Source organism: Perissodus microlepis, chromosome 20 (genome assembly GCF_051167445.1).
Source record: "Perissodus microlepis isolate ML-2025 ecotype Zambia chromosome 20, ASM5116744v1, whole genome shotgun sequence".
Lineage (NCBI taxonomy): Eukaryota > Metazoa > Chordata > Actinopteri > Cichliformes > Cichlidae > Perissodus > Perissodus microlepis.
Window position 1 is genome coordinate 29,106,071 of NC_140480.1, and position 17,201 is coordinate 29,123,271.

The 17,201-nt window shown below is 40.5% G+C and overlaps 1 protein-coding gene across 7 annotated transcripts in view; it reads right to left on the bottom strand.

The window, feature by feature from the left end:
- hspg2 (heparan sulfate proteoglycan 2) overlaps positions 1-17,201 on the bottom strand; it is a 91,315-nt gene that overhangs the window by 26,248 nt on the left and 47,866 nt on the right. For 3 of the 7 annotated variants that reach the window (XM_084916154.1, XM_084916153.1, XM_084916151.1), the window contains exons 24-51: positions 17,040-17,180; positions 16,693-16,866; positions 16,004-16,183; positions 15,796-15,914; positions 15,581-15,692; positions 14,797-14,910; positions 14,488-14,615; positions 14,287-14,373; positions 9,781-9,848; positions 9,591-9,652; positions 9,342-9,482; positions 7,956-8,147; positions 7,576-7,614; positions 6,979-7,083; positions 6,193-6,471; positions 6,038-6,088; positions 5,325-5,408; positions 4,498-4,590; positions 4,335-4,424; positions 3,773-4,003; positions 3,567-3,680; positions 3,346-3,473; positions 2,847-2,933; positions 2,622-2,680; positions 2,288-2,452; positions 2,071-2,181; positions 1,740-1,840; positions 1,458-1,638 (exon numbers count right to left, since the gene is read on the bottom strand). In XM_084916154.1, the coding sequence (XP_084772280.1) occupies positions 1,458-1,638; positions 1,740-1,840; positions 2,071-2,181; positions 2,288-2,452; positions 2,622-2,680; positions 2,847-2,933; positions 3,346-3,473; positions 3,567-3,680; positions 3,773-4,003; positions 4,335-4,424; positions 4,498-4,590; positions 5,325-5,408; positions 6,038-6,088; positions 6,193-6,471; positions 6,979-7,083; positions 7,576-7,614; positions 7,956-8,147; positions 9,342-9,482; positions 9,591-9,652; positions 9,781-9,848; positions 14,287-14,373; positions 14,488-14,615; positions 14,797-14,910; positions 15,581-15,692; positions 15,796-15,914; positions 16,004-16,183; positions 16,693-16,866; positions 17,040-17,180 (3,436 nt within the window). The remainder of the gene's footprint in view (positions 1-1,457; positions 1,639-1,739; positions 1,841-2,070; positions 2,182-2,287; positions 2,453-2,621; positions 2,681-2,846; positions 2,934-3,345; positions 3,474-3,566; positions 3,681-3,772; positions 4,004-4,334; positions 4,425-4,497; positions 4,591-5,324; positions 5,409-6,037; positions 6,089-6,192; positions 6,472-6,978; positions 7,084-7,575; positions 7,615-7,955; positions 8,148-9,341; positions 9,483-9,590; positions 9,653-9,780; positions 9,849-14,286; positions 14,374-14,487; positions 14,616-14,796; positions 14,911-15,580; positions 15,693-15,795; positions 15,915-16,003; positions 16,184-16,692; positions 16,867-17,039; positions 17,181-17,201) is intronic. The other 4 variants (XM_084916157.1, XM_084916156.1, XM_084916158.1 and 1 more) reach the window with 2 other exon arrangements.

The window sequence follows — 17,201 nt, forward strand, 5'->3', positions numbered from 1 at the left end:
TAATAAGAATGACAAATAAAGAAATCTAATCAGTCGACTGAAATAAAGCCAAAAAGACAACATTTAAAGTGTGACCTGTGAAATTTAAAAGTATTTTTTTTAGTAAAAATACTTAAAATTGTGTGAATGTAAACAAACATCTTGCCATGTAACTGTGTCCATGTTGCCTTTTTTAAAGGTTCCTTTAAAAAGCCACCCAAAATCTACATTTCTTATATATTTGATTTCATGAAAACATTCTAGGCTAACAAATTTCAGTCAATCACAGAATCAAAAGCACCAACAACATTGACAAAGTGTAAATAAAAAACATAATATACAATTGTAGTTGATTTAATACATGCTTTTTTCTTTTTCTTCTGCAGGTCAGATGAAAAAGTCAGATATTGAAGTTTTTACCAACAAAAAATTAGAAGTAGCAATCAATACAAAAGTGGACTAACACTAAAGGAATGAAACATTACTATTACAACAGTACAGCACAGTTCAACAGTAAATTTAAACATAGATTTAACCAACTGTGACTAGTAGCACCATTTTGTTCAACAACGTTCATCATCAGGATGGTAAGTGGAGTAACAAAGCAGCCAGTAGTTTCATGAAGGGACACTTTAAAAGTTGGATAACACAAATACTCAAGAGTAGTAGGACTTCTTCCTATTCATCCTTTACAGTGAAGTCCTAGTTGAATGTCAGTCACAGAGTCACTAAGCACACATCGTGGCATCCGCATTTCCCCTCGTCATTATGCACTACGCTACACAAACTACACTTAAGCCAGGGAGGAGCATAGGAGCACACCAGAATCCAGCACCCTGCTAGCAAAATGTTTGGCAGCACCAACAAGAAAATCTATGAGTAATCAGGAAGCAACCAGACCACCACCGATTAATTATGAAAAAATAAACCAAAAAACAAACAAACAAGAAGATAAAAATCAGCAGTAGCTTCATCAGAGTGTTGGCAGAAAGCATTGTCCACAAATCACATCTCCAAAAGAGATATGACCTTTGAGTGCCCATTAGTTAATCTGTATGCTTGCCCATGTATATTGTGTGTTATATCTTATGTTCTACAGTTTCAGTTATTATCAAACCCACAAGCTGTATTTCTTCATATATATTCCAGGAAACCACATTAAGAGACACAAAAGACTGTAAGTTAAAAAAAAAAATGCAGAGAAAAGAGCTGATTGATTAGCAGCATGAGGTCAGACATTTCATATATGTGGTAACTGAGAGCAGAGGGCGAAAGCACTGGGAGTTAGAACTGCAAGCGCTTAGGAAGCTGTTAACCCTGAGCTGAGTGTTTACATCACACGACGTGAAACGAAAAGCATGCACTACTGTAAGACGACGGACTGGGGTAATGTGTGAGGATGAGAAAGTATGGTAGTCACAGCTGGTATGGCAGCAAGGCGTGATGGGTAATGGAATGCGGTGCCAAGGATCACGAACCTGGCACGTAGAGGATGGCTCTGCCCTCGTCCATGCCAAACATGTTGGAACCTGTGCAAATGTAGACACCTGCATCCTCAGGCTGGACATTCTGAATTGTTAGGATGCCGTTAAAGTCCATGGCACGGTTGGGAAGTTTCCCATTGCCGCTTCGAGTCCAGACCAGAGTGTAGGCTGGTGACTGTACGTGAGTTAGCAGATAAACATATATGAATCTCACAGGGTATGCGTCTCCAAAACACTGTCTCAGTGTCTCATAAATAAAGGATGAGCCAGCGTTACCTTGCTCTGTGCAGTACAGATGAATTGGACAGTAGACCCGACCCTTATAGTCTGGGATTTGGGCTCTTCAACGATTACCTGGATAGGTTTGGAAGGGACACCTGGTGACAGGGAGAGTTAGATTACATTGACTGTTTAAAAATACTTCAAGAGGATTTCAGAACGCAACACAAGACACCAATTTAAATTTACCACAAAGCCCAAATCCTTTTTTTTTCATCATAAAAATCAGTGTTTATTGAACCACAGCTGACATATATTTGGTGTTCTTTAACAGGCAGCATCAGGAAAAACATCTTTCTCTTAATGTGACAGTGATACCCATACACACTTGTGACAACAATTTCAGCGTGGCTCCTGTTAGTGCTGCGCTGGTCTTGGCAGGTGCAGATGTAGACACCAGCATCCTTTGGCTGGACGCTGGTGAAGTACAGCTCGGCTCCTGCACACACAAATTTCGCATTTGCATATATATCATCAGTCTACTATACAAGATACGATCATGTCAGTTTCATTTACATTTAGGGTCAAAGGGTTGAATCTTGTACCTTGTCTATGTCTCTCAGCACTGCCGGAGATTGGCTGTCCATCTTCTCTCGACCAGAAGAAATAGTGCGGAGGTGATCCAGACACCTGACACCGCAGAGTGACAGGGTTTCCCTGTGGCACTAGGACTCTCTCTGGATAAATTTTGACTACGAGTGGGGCTGCAACTGGAGGTGCAACGGTCAATATAAACACTCAGGAATTCACTCTGAGAAGAATTTTGTGAGAACAGTCAAAAATTTCATAAATTTCTGAATTATTATGTTTCCTATAGATTTCATGCACAGTTACAGCACAAGGCTTTCATTTATTTTATTGGAAGCATGGAAACGTTACCATCATTTGGACGACACTTCTCTCTTGCCTGTGGGTTTCCAACATATCCAGGAGCACAACTAACAGGCACAGAAAAAAACCCGTCTCACAACCATCATGGAAAGCAAAAGCACTTTTACAGAAATTCCAGTAGGTGTATTTTCATAAACGATGCATTTCATCTTATTGAGGTTTGTTTGAAACAAACACATGAGGTATTCCCAATGAGAGTAGCAGTTTTCTTACCGTTCACAGTACTGGCCAGTGTAGCCAGGCTGACAGGCAGTACACTGGTAACCTCCATTTCCAAGGCTCTCACAGGTAGGGGAGAACCTGCATAAGTTACACACAAAGTAAAAGTGTTGGTCTAGAAACTCAGTTATCAAGTAATTGGTGTTTACTTGTAATTTTGACTAGATTTAGGGTCCTTTATGGAAGTTATAGTAGTCTTTAAGACTTTGCCTTTTTACAATTGTTTTTCAAAATTATTATTTTCAACAGATTTGGTATTTCATTGCCATGAAACAGCAAAATTATGTTATGGTAAAGTGAAATGTAAGTGCAAAATCAGACACTTTCATCAGGATAATGAAATACGCAGGATTTGATATAAGGCTGTAGTAAACAGGGTAATGTTTCACCAATACTCCAAAATCTACAAGACAGGGTTAATTGCACTGGACAGCTGTCCTGAGCTATAAATAGAGCTGGAATGTAACGTCTTAATATACGTGCCAGAACTTACTGGTTGTCCGGGTCAGTGTGAGGGCAGGCACATGGCTGGCAGTCTTCTGGAGTGCCAACAGTGGGGTCACCAAAGAAACCAGGAGCACACTGCTCACAGAGCTCACCCTGCGTGTTATGTAGGCAGCTCTGGAAGAAGGCAAATACTCTGTTTAGAGATCTTGTCAGGAAGCTTTAATTCAAAGAAAAATACCAATCATTAGCTGATCTGGTGCTTCGTACTGTACAGATGCCGGTCTCCGGGTGACAGGAGTCAGAGTGACCATTGCATTCACAGAGCTCACAGTGACCCAGGTACAAGCCACCACCGGTGCGGGTATAGCCAGGAGCACAGTCCTAAAAATGACACATACTTGATTTAGGCACAATCAGGTAAAAAGGAAAAAGAAAGAAAAATCTGAGAAATTTATTTTTAAAAAAATATTGACCTGGCAGGAGAGTCCCTGGTATCCAGGTGGGCATCGGCACTGCTCCACCTCGAGGGCCTGTGCCAAGCCGCTGTAGTTGGGCACAGCAACTTCCATGCTGATGTCAGAGATGCTGGAGGAGCGCATCTCTGTGGAGTAGGATGCTCGAATCAGGATGTCATCGAGATCAGCCAGAACCATCATCAGGTGCTCTCTAGTGGCAATCATGCCATCAGGTCGACGCCAATTTTCCTAGTGGGGAGAAAAAAAAAGAGGCTAAAGCAATTGGTGTGCATTATGAATAGATTTTAAGAAAAGTGAGTTTTAGCATGTTCAGCTTCAGGACAGGCTTAGTCGTGGATGGTTTCACTTCAACAAGCCTAAAATTTGCTGTAGTTTTTATCTCTATATATATATATATAACACAGGCGTATAGTAAAAATTAAAAATATATTTAAATGGGAAAAATCTAACTCATAATTAAATTGGATTATAAAATAACATAAAGTACATTATAACAGTATAGTAATAATAACTTTTTGCATGCCATCTGAACAGCAAGGCTAAGTTATGAACCACTCACCTCTCTGAAGACGATCTCAAATGTATTCATCTCTCTGCCCTGTTGCCTCCGCTGCCAAGGCTGACGGGCTACCAAGGTGATGTCATTACCCTGAAGGAAAAACACAAGCAGGTGAGTGCATATAACAATGGTAGAAAACAGCAAACTTCCCAGAGATACTCACAATAATCTGAACGTCAGCATCATCAAGGAGTGTTCCTCTCGGACCAGCCACATAGGAAATGGTATATTTAAGTTTTCCACCATAGGACCCCACCTAAAGCGTGAAATTTAATGTCAGGTTAATGAGTGTTGCAGTTCTCAAGATAAAAGAGAAATGTGAAACACATTGGTGGCTGCTGAAAGTGAGTTTTTACTGACAACAAGTCCTTTGATAGGAGGATATAAAGGTGTAAACTGATTTTTTTCCAACATGTGAGCATCTTTACATTTTGCAGAGTTGTAAATACATGTAAAAGTGCATTCCCTGAATTTTATCCATGGGATGGATGTCTAATGGCTTCTGTTTTTGTGAAGGTTATTTTTTCCAAGGCCATTAAAAAAGAAAGATACCATCAACTTGCTTTATGTATGCTTTTGAAGCCGGAGGCCATAGCAAAGAATGAAAGTCATGACATTGCTGCATCTGCTGCTTTTGTCTCATGTGAGACGTATACTGCCACGCATGTTTTCATCACTTCATCACTTAATTAAGAGAAAATCTAATAACATGATCTCTGACCTTTGCATTACATCTCACTTTACAAAAAGCCAAGCAGTCAAAACTCCAATCATAACATGGCAAAAAGCCCTCACATTTTAATACACAGGAGGAATGTAGGACAGGAAATCAAGAAGCTACACTGAAGGGAAAGGGTGGGGGACAACTGGAAAACTATGGGCATAGGTTTTGTGGACAGGTATGTAGGAATGCTTGAGGATAATAGGAGTGCAATATTTTATGTGACCTCTAAGGGGATGACCAGGAGCGAGCCACGTTTTCACAATTACCTTATCCCCTGTGAACTGCCCTGGAAGCTGCCAGTAGAGCAGACCATCCTGGTGCAAGTTGAAACCTTTGTAGACCAGAAAGTACTGAGAGGCAAAGGAGGAAGGAGAATAAGCCACAGGAAGCGAGCGAGAGTTAAGCAGCAAGATGAAATCACAAGCAAGCAAGCAAGGATTCCAGAAAGTATGCCTACAAACATAACATGTAACTAAACACTTTGAAGGAGATGTTTTCACGTAGGAGTGTTATTGCTGCCAATCGATAACAGCAGAGCACTTGCACTGTGCCTTGTCTGACAACTAAAACAGCAACTTGTACAGTCAGTAATACGGTAATGACAGCTTAACAAGTGCCTCAATTAGATGGGGTTCTAAACCAGACAACAGCATAATGACAGGCCATTATAAAACCAGTGTTAAGTGGAGAATTACAGTGCACACTGTGACAGCAGTGAGTGGGAGTGATTTGCTTAACAACAAAAAATACCTCCATTCCAATTAATCACTAGAATTAAGTCAACTACCCATTCTTTAGTGTTTATGAACTACATGCATTATATTCAGCATTAATTTCGCAAATTATAATTAAGTTTTATTTTAAATATCTGGAAAAAAACAACCCTTGACAAATAAAAAAAAGAAAGTTGTTAATTAACTTTACAGGTTTAAGATTATAATGTACATGAAGTTAGTCACTCAGTCATTCCACTATCTACCTTGCTGGTCCCACCAGTTGTACTATAAGTCTTGCTCACTGTGTTCTTGCTCTGCTGATTCACGGGAGAACCAGGCCCCAAAAAGAAATGCAAGACATCAACAAAAGGGTTGCGAAAAATAAACGAAACCTCTTGCAATCTCTGACAGAGTGTACCTGGAGATGAGGAGCATGTCCTGGGGAGTAAGGTTGGGGTCGAGTTGGTCTAACTGAAGCGATACCAGATGGGGGGGGTGGGGGACTCGGGTTACGCAAAGACCAGCGAGAATGAGAGGAAGACGAAGAGGAAGTTGAGACTCGAGAAGTATAGGGAGAAGAGTACGGAGGAAAGGAGGAGGATTTATAGGAGGGAAAAAATGGAGGAGAACCAGCTTGACCATTGGAGAAATTAGAGAGAAGTGCCCAGACTTCATCATCCAGCTCTCTGACAGCACCCTGAGGGGAAAGTGGTGTACCAGAGACAGGTAATAGGTAACCTGATATATACCCACTCCAAGAGAAGGGGGACCTACCATGGAAATCTTGCTTGACCATCAATAAAAGTGACAAAGTTTATTTAGAGACACCAGGTTATGCAGGCAATCAGTTTTTATATAGTTACTGTAGATGCTGCCCATGATAGGCTCATTCTATTATTTCCACTCAAACAATGTAGTCACACCAATAAAACACTTAAAAAGTTCTTTCACGTAAGAAACTAAGATTTTGCTATTCATGCCAGAATTCTCTATAACTCACTCACATGCACACACACTCATATCTGACGATGTGCTTCTGCTCAGTCCTACTTCATCAAACCCAAGTGTTCATGCTGCTACATCTATGAACCAAGATGATGATGTTACTTCTATAGATGTCCACAAAAACACTGTGCATCACTTATTCTTGTTAGACAAACAAGTTTTACATTCTCCGATCTACAGTGCAGGTCACACCAAATACCTGACTAGCTCTTTTGGTTCTGTGGGAGTCTTTACGTTGAGTGGCCATTAGGTTCCAGATGGAAGCATCCTTCCTTAGCTGCTCCTCTGGCAAATATGAATCACTCTATTGATGTGGATAAAGTAAGCTCTTTGATCACTTTGCTCACCACTGAGCTGATGGTATTTGCAAGTGTTATGGCAGTGTTATTCCAGTAAAAGTTAAAGTTTATGAAGCTCTTCAATGGACCATTAATGATCAATCCACAGGGCTCATATCATGTGAAGCAGAAAGCGATGTGGAATATGGACTTCGATAAAAGTGGGTAACTCTAAGGGGCCTTTGTTTGCCACCTTCAGCTGCAAAATGCACGCACAGCTGTAAAAATGGCATGCATCTAATAAATAACTGTGCCAGTACAGATAAATGATCACAGAACTTTTCAGTGCATATTCACGATATATGCATAACATGATAATTATTATTATTGTACATCAACCAGCGTATTTCAAATGCAGGACAGTTACTCGAAACATGCCAGATAACACTGCACTTCAGAAAAAAATCATCAGATTTTATATGATCAAACAGCAATCACAACATACAACAACTTTATACCTGATCTTTTCGTTTCACACGAGCAAAATGAGAATTTTTCTATAGAGTGTGGAGAGGGAGACAAACACAAAGAACAAGCTACATTATGTGAGTCGTCACTGGGGCCATCAAATCTATACAAATTATTTTATAAATGCTGTTCAGATTTAAAAGATGAAACCACTGCAGGAATGAAGGAAAAGAAATCACGCAAACATTGATAAACAAGTTCACTCTAAAAGGACTGGCTGAAGCTCAAAGTAAGAAAAAGCAGCAAAAGGGAGAAAATAGTTGAGTAGGAATGGTCTAGTTGTTTCTGATGTGTGCTGCTGAGCATGTTTATATGCAGCATGGGGGTGTTTTAACTGTTGTATCTGTGGTATATTCTTTTTAATACTGACCTTATCACCCTGGTAAACTCCTGGAAGCTGCCAGTAGTGAGGCTCCTGTCCCAGGTAGTCAAAGTTACTGTAGGACAGCTGAGTGCCTTCAGTGGAAATCTCTACAGTGAAACCCGTGGAAATGCGACTGGTGCGCTGACGGTTGACCAGAGCGAATCCCTGGAAGTTCCCTGGAGAAAAGACTGAGGACACCTACAAAGCAAATTTAAGTATACAAGCCACTAAATAATGCAGTACAACTTAAAAAAACCATTAATAAATAAGGTGCTTAAAAGAAAACTATTTTGCATTTCCTCATTTTTTAATCGCAAAGTTTTAAAGTGATAAAAGACGCTCCTATTAAACATTCCCACAGATAAGTAATCTCTTTGATCCAAATGCTCAGAGTTCAGACGGTTTTAAATGCTCCACTTCAAACACATTTTTACACTTTCAGATCAGCGAAAGTTGATACCCCTAATATGGTGATGTCATATTCTCATATTCTGGCTGTGAGCACAGAACACCCTTCCACCGTGTGCTGAAATCTTTCATTTCCAAGAGGCAGCAAATCAGAAAAAAAAACTTTGCTAAAAGGAAGGGAGAAGCAGACTAAACAGGCTTGATACAGACTGCATGAGACTTGAAGGTCTTCTTGCACATGAATAATGAAAGTGCAGGGTTTAATAGAGACCCACTACAAAAGATACATTAAAAAAGGTACCAAAGAAGAAAGCAAAATGGGGGAAATTGCAATAATGAAAAAAACAGGAACCTTTCTGTCACTCAATTGTTTATTTGTTACTTCGGTGTAGTATGAATGACTACAGCGGAGGTCTTTATCAGCAGGAAACACTGTAAAACTTATGATAATACAGTTAAAAGTCCAAGATTTATGCCCTCCATCACATTTTCTAACGCTGCCCAGTAGGCCATATTGGAGTCTTTGCTGGGCCTTGACCCTGACTTAAGCTATCAAGTCTCTTTTACATTAAATAAGCTTAAACACCACTCTAAAAATATAATCTATGTGTCTTACAGACTTCATATTTCTTACCCCGTTGCCCTGAGGCAGTTCTAAGCAAAAAAGTTCCCCAAAACAAAACAGAAGTTATTCTTCCTGGAAATAATTGCTTACATGGGGAAATATCAGTAGATCTTTGTCCAAAATCACTGGCTTAGAAGCACTTAAGCAAATTGTGATAAAGGCAAATTTAGCCTTTCCTGAGTTAGACTACATATTTTTCCTCTCACATGTAAATATGTAACTCATTTGCTGATATAATCACTGCTACTGTATAACAGTGCAAACATACATTTGGTTTGATCATTAAATATTCTGCTGTTCATGAATAATTTTACTATTTCTATCTGTTTTTGTATTTTTACTATTATTTAAAGTCTTACCAGATCTCTGTAGTAGGTTGAGCTGGAGCACTGCTGAGTGACACCCATACAGAAGCAGGACAGGCAGCCATCTTTGTTTTCTTGGCTCAGATGGAAGGCCCCAGTCTTACAGGTGGAGCAATACTGGCCTTCAACGTTCATCTACACCAGCATCAGAGGAAAAAGATACAAGCAGCCCATGCTATAATATTCAGAAGGTGAAAATACCTAGGGAATTAATGCAAACATGAAGTGACGGTGTCTGATCACCTTGCAGTTGCACACACCACTATTGCAGTTTTCATGCCCTCTTTGGTCACAGTTATAGCACTCTGTCACACGGCAGAAAGGTAGAAGATTACAGTAAGCTCTGTATTGAATAGTATCTTTGCAACTTGTATTTTCCTTATAAAAAAAGGGAAAGATTTGTTATTTTTCTAGATCAAAATACTGAATTTACCATCACGTCCATTGCCAACTTTACAGCTCTGTCCAAGCAGTGGATTACCAGTGTATCCTGGAGCACATCTGAAATAAAAATAGATAGTTAAAGTAAATATTTCCAGTTAAGAAGGATGCAAAAAGTATTAACCTGAAGAACAATGGGGCAGGAAGCTGGGAAGCCTGCAAGAAGAGATACATTTGATGAATAATGTCCTTTAAGGCATCTTCTTGACCCAAACCAGACCTCAGCGAGAAACAAAGGACTGAGTGACTCAGACAAGAAACACATGTACCATTCTGTTACTCCATTCAGCAAGTATACGCATCTACACAGACAGCTAGCATTACATCAACATGAACCAAATCACCCAGCTTTTCCGCTGTATACTAACAGGTTTTAAACACTGCCTGCACTGGAGATGGATGAAGCACAGCCTCTGATAAAACTTTCAACATGTCTCAGATGTTGATCCCATCTCTCACAGGAGTGTTGTACAGCTGAAAATGAGGAATCTCTTTTTCAAATGAACAGAAACACTACAATGTACAGAAAAACAGAAAAAAATGATCAAGATGAAAACAATTATTAATCTAAACTCATGTGACAACAAAGAAAGCAGAGGTAGGAATAGTAGCTACTAGGAATAGATAAAAGAGAAGATGCTAAGGCGGAAGAAAGTGATCATTTTTGATAGTGTGACAAAGAAAAGCAAAGCACCATCAGCTCAAGCATACATTGGCACTGTCACCCAGCTCATCCAAACCCGATTTGTGCAGGGACGACTGCTGTCAGTCTTACCTCACCTATCCTCTGGCAGGTCCATAGGTCAACAGCCAAGAAAGCAGACTTCCGTGCTATAAACTTGTTTTCAGAAACACTATTCAAACTGTCTACTGGGACTTCAAGAACTTTCCAAAAGGAGTTAACTTAATCTTGTTTTACAGACATCATAATAACAAAAATCAAACATACAGTACATCAAAATTTTCATACTGAAAGAACATCATATGGAAATTTTAAAAATATAAAACGCAAAGAACAATCTCCAAAAGCAGAAAGCAACACTCTTTTTTTTTTACATGACAATAAAAAGCAACAATATTAAAACTTTGCCCTTGGATTCTTTTTTTTTTTTTATGTCCAAAGCCTTGGACTGCAGAGGAACATTTAGGGGTCAAATTTGAGGTAGCATGCCCATAATGAAGTGAAAAAAGTACACATATGAAAGGTTCACATGCTAAGCAATCTCTTCATAGTGGAATTGTGTGCAATAGTTCTGACAGTACTTTGCCACATAATACACTTAAAAATATGTAAGCATCTGCATTAAAGACTAAAGGAATAATACACTAAAGGTATCAATTGCAGGACTTGTTGGTTACTGTTTGCAAAAAACCCAAAAAGAACAAAGCAAAAACAAACCATTGTCCCTTTAAAATTGGCCCCTCTTTATGACTCGACAAGTAAGAGGGAGAGGAATTTTGCTTCAAGCTGTCCCCTGTGGTCTCTGCTCTGTGTGAGCAGCACAGCTCAGCCGTCAAACACACACAGAGAGCAGAGGACAGAACATTTTTAAAGATATCCACTTTGACTATGCTGCAATTTGCTTAGAAATGTAGCAAACACAGCAGAATAAGAGGGGAGAGAAGAAATGACAAAAAATGGTTGGTTTTCTGCAGAGGAAAACACCTCCCAAACACTTTTGTATTAGTCTATAATGTAAACGCATAGTATACCTTTAATAAATTAAAAGTCACTGTAAAATACTGTAAGTACTGTAATATTTGTGCCTTCATTATATTCCATTGATATGATTGTAGTATATATAAATAGGACCAAGATCAGAGAAATTAAAAAAATAACTGAAAAAAAAAATTATACAACAACAACATATTTTCTAGTCATCAGGGATAATTTTGATGGGAATGGCCAGCTTTCCCAAGACAATATGTAGAGAACCTTCTTGATTCCTGCTCTGCTTAGCAGATTTAGAATCTCCATTTAGAAGCCTCAGCAGGTCCAAAACTCCAGATTCAAAATATTTTTTCTTTTTATGTTGGTGTTTTTTAGTGTTTTTCTTCCTAGCAACAGCCTTGGATTTAGTGGGACTTGATGTCCTTTTTATCGTTATGTTCGACTTCTTCTTTGGAGAGGTAGCGTTGATTTGAGCAAGAGTTGTCCTTCTTACTGTTGTTTTAGGTTTCTTGGCTGTAGTAGCCTTAACAGTCTTTGTGGCTGTCACTGTGACCTTGGTTGAATTTTTCGTTTTGTGAGAGGGCAACTTATGAGCAAACTTGTGCTCAGTCTTTTTCTTATCTGGGTTAGAGCTACCTTTGTGAGGCTTTGGCAATTTCTTTGAATCATCTTCGGAAGTTTTCACACTCTCCGGAGCCTTCTTTGTTCCAGGTGCATCTGCTATCACTGTCTTTTTACGGCCATTGTTTATGTTAAGTAGAGCTGGATCCTTTTTATTGGCCCGATCAGACTGTTTTTGCAGCTGAGGGATTTTAGCAGGCTTTGAGTTGTGAGGTGGTGGGTCCACTTGAAATTTTGTGATTGTTGCCTCTTCTTTAACTTCCTTTAGTTTTGTTTGCCTTGGCTGTGAATTATGTTTTGGTGTCACAGCAGCCCTCCTGCCCTCTGGCTTTTTTGTTTGAGGCTTCACTACAGTTTGAGGTGTAGACTCTGAGTTAGTGTTAGGTTTACTTTGGCTGGTCTTCAACCTGACTGTTGATCTTGCTGAAGACTGATTTTTGAATGACCTATTGACTGATTGGAGGTTTGTTGTGTTTTTCACTGATTGGACTTTTCTATCTGTCTTAGGAGCAGATTTGTGTTTGTTTGAGAGGAGACCTGGAGTCGGTATGCTTTTGGGAACAGTGGCTTTACTAGTGAGAGACATTTTAGTAGGTATAACTCTGACCTGAGGCTGAGGTGTTGAGTGCAATGGGACCGCAATGACAGTTGTGAGTGAAGGCAGAACCCTTTTTTCTTGGAGTGAACGGGAAATGTGTCTTGTACGTTTCATTTTGTTCATCTCCTGAGCCAGGGCTGTGAAACCATCTATTAGGATCTCTAACCGCCCCTCTAGTCTGCTCAGACGAGCCTCCATTTCTGTGTAGCTCTTTTCCAGCTCGCTAACTTTCTTGTTCTTCTCTGAGGCTGTCTGCAGACTGATAACGTCTTTCAGCTGGGAGCTGAGAAGACTCTGCTGTTTCTCCATACTATGAATGCTGTCCTTCATATCAAGCGTGTTGCTTTCCAGCATGGTCAGTCGTCGGTTAAAGGAGTTCAGGTGAAGCCGGAGAAGTTGCTGGAAGCTTGACTGTCTGCGCTCTGGGCTTGGAGTGAAGCGTGGTGGGAGTCTGGACACTGACTTTTTGGGGGTGACTGAAACAACGCCCACCCCAATTATTTTTGTTGATTGAGTTCTGTGATGCTGTGATGCAGTAGACAATAAAGCCCTAGTAGGGATAATAGTAGTAACAGGCCTAGGATTTTCACTGTCATCATCTCCACTGCCGTTTAGTTCTAATTCTTTATCCCAGTTGAAATTGAATATTGTTTCAGGTCCACATCCCATAGGCAGGGAGCCCTCTGTGTGCTTCTCCAGGAATGGGTCCCCACAACTGTCTGCAGATGGCATCTCTTCTCTTAATATCAAAATAGCAAAATCAGGCAGGGATACAGGCAGGGACTTCATATCATAGTAAATGACAAGATGCGCTGTGTACCCAAGTCACCTTTTCATCTTTGCCATTGGGGTGGCAAAGATTCATTAGCCAGACAGTCCACATAAATGCCACATCTACATTTATGACCAAAACAACTGATATGTGCAGAAATCACATTAGCCAGCACCTACAATGTGTTTCTACCAGCCAAGCAAAAAGGTGAAGCAGAAGGCAACCTTTGAAAAAGGCTTCTGGAGATAATGTAAAAGGAGAAGAAAGTAAAAGTAAGATATACAGAGGGAAAAAAAATCTATTTCCAAACTGTTAGTTCTCCTTCAGCATATTTCTTTTCTATAAAAAAAAAATCTAATCTGACTGGTGGCATCCTCGTTACCAATGAAGGGAACTGAGCCAACAACAAAGACACAGCATTGTGCCACAGGAGAAATAACCTTAGTGGTCTGTGTCGCATGTGGGACGAAGAAAACTACTAGTAGCAGCAGAAATAACTTCACAATCTGCAAATCAAAACACCCACAATACAACACTGAGAACCACCAGCAGCTCTGTGAGGACACAGTACAAAACCTTAAAGATATATTAGAGATCCCATCCCTCCTTTGATATACTTCAGCTACAAAAACCATGAAAAAAAAGGGAAATTTGAACCACAGACATGCTTATATCCCTCTCCTGTGAATGAAATCAGTCTGTGCTACTGCCAGCCCCTGGAAACCTTTCTGCCGGCCAGCCAGGTAACCCCAAACACTGAGCAGTGCTTAGACAACCCTGAGAGGAAGACAAAGAGAAAAATAGAGAGATGAGAAATAGAAGAGGAGCAACGTACCTTTCACAGCGTCGGCCAGTGAATCCAAGAGGACAGTTGTCACAGGTCGGCTGGCCGTCAGAATCCAGATAGCAGGTTGTGGAGAATCTGTTTGAAAAAACAAAGATGACGATTGAGAATGATCCTGCCCTGCACACAGTTTACTTTAGCATGAAAAAGAACAAAAAAGTAAACTGAAAATCATTTCTGACATAAACTTACTGGTTATTAGAAGAGATTCCAGGGCAGGAGCAGGGCTTACAGGCCTGAGCACCACCCGTGACAGGGTCTCCATAGAAACCATTTTGACAGCGCTCACATCTTGAGCCAGCAGTGTTATGGAGACATTGCTTTAGGTCAGGAAACACATAAAAAAAGGGGTGTGATCCATGGAACAGTTGAAGATATGGCACTTAGGTAGCCACATGTTGGGATTTGCCAAGAAATAATTTGCACATTCCGTGTCAGAGATCAAAGACGGCTCAGCACTGACAAAGGCTACAGAGAGGGGAAGAGTAGCACAGAACCTACCAGACACCTGCCAGTCTCCGGGTCACAGCTGCTGGCGTGACCGTTGCAATCACACCTCCCACAAGTGCCCAGGTAAAGCCCAGAGGTAGTCCGCGTGTACCCTTCGTCACATTCCTGCAGAATGGAAAAAAATGGAAAAGCACCTCAGGTGAGAGACAAGTGATGGCAAACAGGAATATGTCTTTGTTCCACTGCCGGAGCGAGACAGACTGCAATTATCGTCAAGCAGTATTATGGAAAAAATTAAGAGACTTTATTTCTAGCAAGCTTAGACACATCTGTGGTGCCTTTGCTTTCTTTCCTTTGTCAGAATAACTTCAGTAAAATCCAAGGTTGCAAAGTTGCTCGTACCAATTCAAAACAGCAGTCTGACCAGATTAAAAACCTTACAGTCATTATCAGAAGATGGAGTTTGCAGTTTCACAGAGAATGGACTACAGAAGCTTGAAGCTAAGCTAGCCTCAGATGAACAACCATCAATGTTTACATCCTGTTATTCTTGCTTTGATACAATAAACTGATTTAACTGGCAGCTGTAGTTCACATGAGGGAAAATATTTCCTGTGCAAAACTACATGTATAAATAATTATTGATTTATTTATAAAGAGACATTAGTGCAGATTTTTTTCATTTTCAATTACTTTAAAAACTCCAAAGCAAAAATGCCTCTTTCTGTACAACTAATAACAATGAATAGAATCATATATCAATAATCATTAGTTGCAGCTATTAAGTTTTTGTCATCTCATCTAGAATAATCTAGACTACTCTCCTCATGTGTACCTGGCAAGATGGTCCTCTGTATCCTTGAGGGCAGGCGCACTCTTCCACCTCCAGAGCACGTTCATACCCAGTTGAGTGAGGAACAGCAATGTCCATCTGGATATCTGAGATACTAAATCACGCATAAAAAAGACATGTGAAGCAGTGTGATCCTCTCGGATTAATATGTGATTTGTGAAACTTTTCCACACTCTTTGAGGAACCTCCCAGCATACCTGCTCTCAGCCAAATTGTCGGCATAGCTGGCTCTGATCATGAAGACAGCAACGTCTGCCAGCGCCATCAGTAGATGCTCACGAGTACACGGCTGTCCGTCAGCACGACGCCATTCAGACTGTCAGCCAGAGAAAAACAATTAAGCGAAAGTGAAATGTTGATGAGGATTTAGGTTTAGCTAAACTCCCAAAAAACACTGAAACACACCTCTCGGAAGGTCACAGTGACAATTTGTGGGACACGTGGGAGCGGTCTGGTTTGAGCGTAGTGTTCCAGGAAGATTCCATTGCCTTGGAGAACCACATCTGGCTGACCATCAATCACAAGAGAGCGCTGAAATGGTTCAAAGCTCACTGTGTAGCGAAGCTCTCCGCCATAAGCTGTCACCTGGTAGCAACATGTTGAAAACAAATGCTCATTCGAATCAAATTAGTTTTATTCGTGTAGTGCCAAATCATAACATAGGTTATCTAAGAGCACTTTACATAGTAATATCAAGACATTACAATATAGAGAGAAGCACAAATTTCCTTTGAGCAAGTGTTTGGAGACAGCTGAGAGACATCATCAGTTTTAAACAGAAAGAAACTCCCAGCAGAAACAGATTAATGAAGTATGGCCATCTGCTTTGAAAAGGTGAGCATTTCAACAAACTGAATAGTGGAAAGGTATTTAACCCCTCTGATACTGTGAGGGGAGTCACAAGACATCCTTGACTGGCTTTGACTCTGAATTCAAGCCGAAGGTCCAAAAGAGCCTCAATGCATGGATAAAGGCAGCCTTCTTACTTGACAACATAGAAATCAGAAAACAGAAATCACCTTAAACATGTATGTTTTTTTACCTTGTTTCCTGCCTGCTACTCACTTGGTTGTTGTTTTGTTAGTTTTCCTCACCTTATCTCCCCTGAAGTTCTCAGGCAGGACCCAGTAGTAGATGTCATTAGGGAGACTTGAGAAGAAACGGTAGACAACTTCAGAGGAGCCCCTTTGTGAGATGCCTTCAGTGATAGTATTAATGTTGCCACTATTGGAGAGGGAGAAGAGTTGCCCGTTTACGCCACCCCGCACCTGAGAGATGCAGAAACAAGTCTGACTGAAGCGTTTGCACATTGCTTATAACCAGAAACAATCTAGAACCTGAAAAGATTTGCTGATACAGCATTAGTGAGCAAACACTGAGTGACATCATGGTGCCAAATATATGTGCTCCTTCTTTTTCCATTCAGAGCTTGGCAGCCCACCTGTTCTCTATTCCAAGTGGAGCTGGAACACTGTTTGGTGACACCCATACAGAAACACTGTAGACAGCCTTCAGCGTTGGACCCTGATAGGTGGAAGAACCCAGGCTTGCACTCGTCACACAGAGCGCCTGCCACATTGTTCTGCAACGTAGGCAAAGAAGC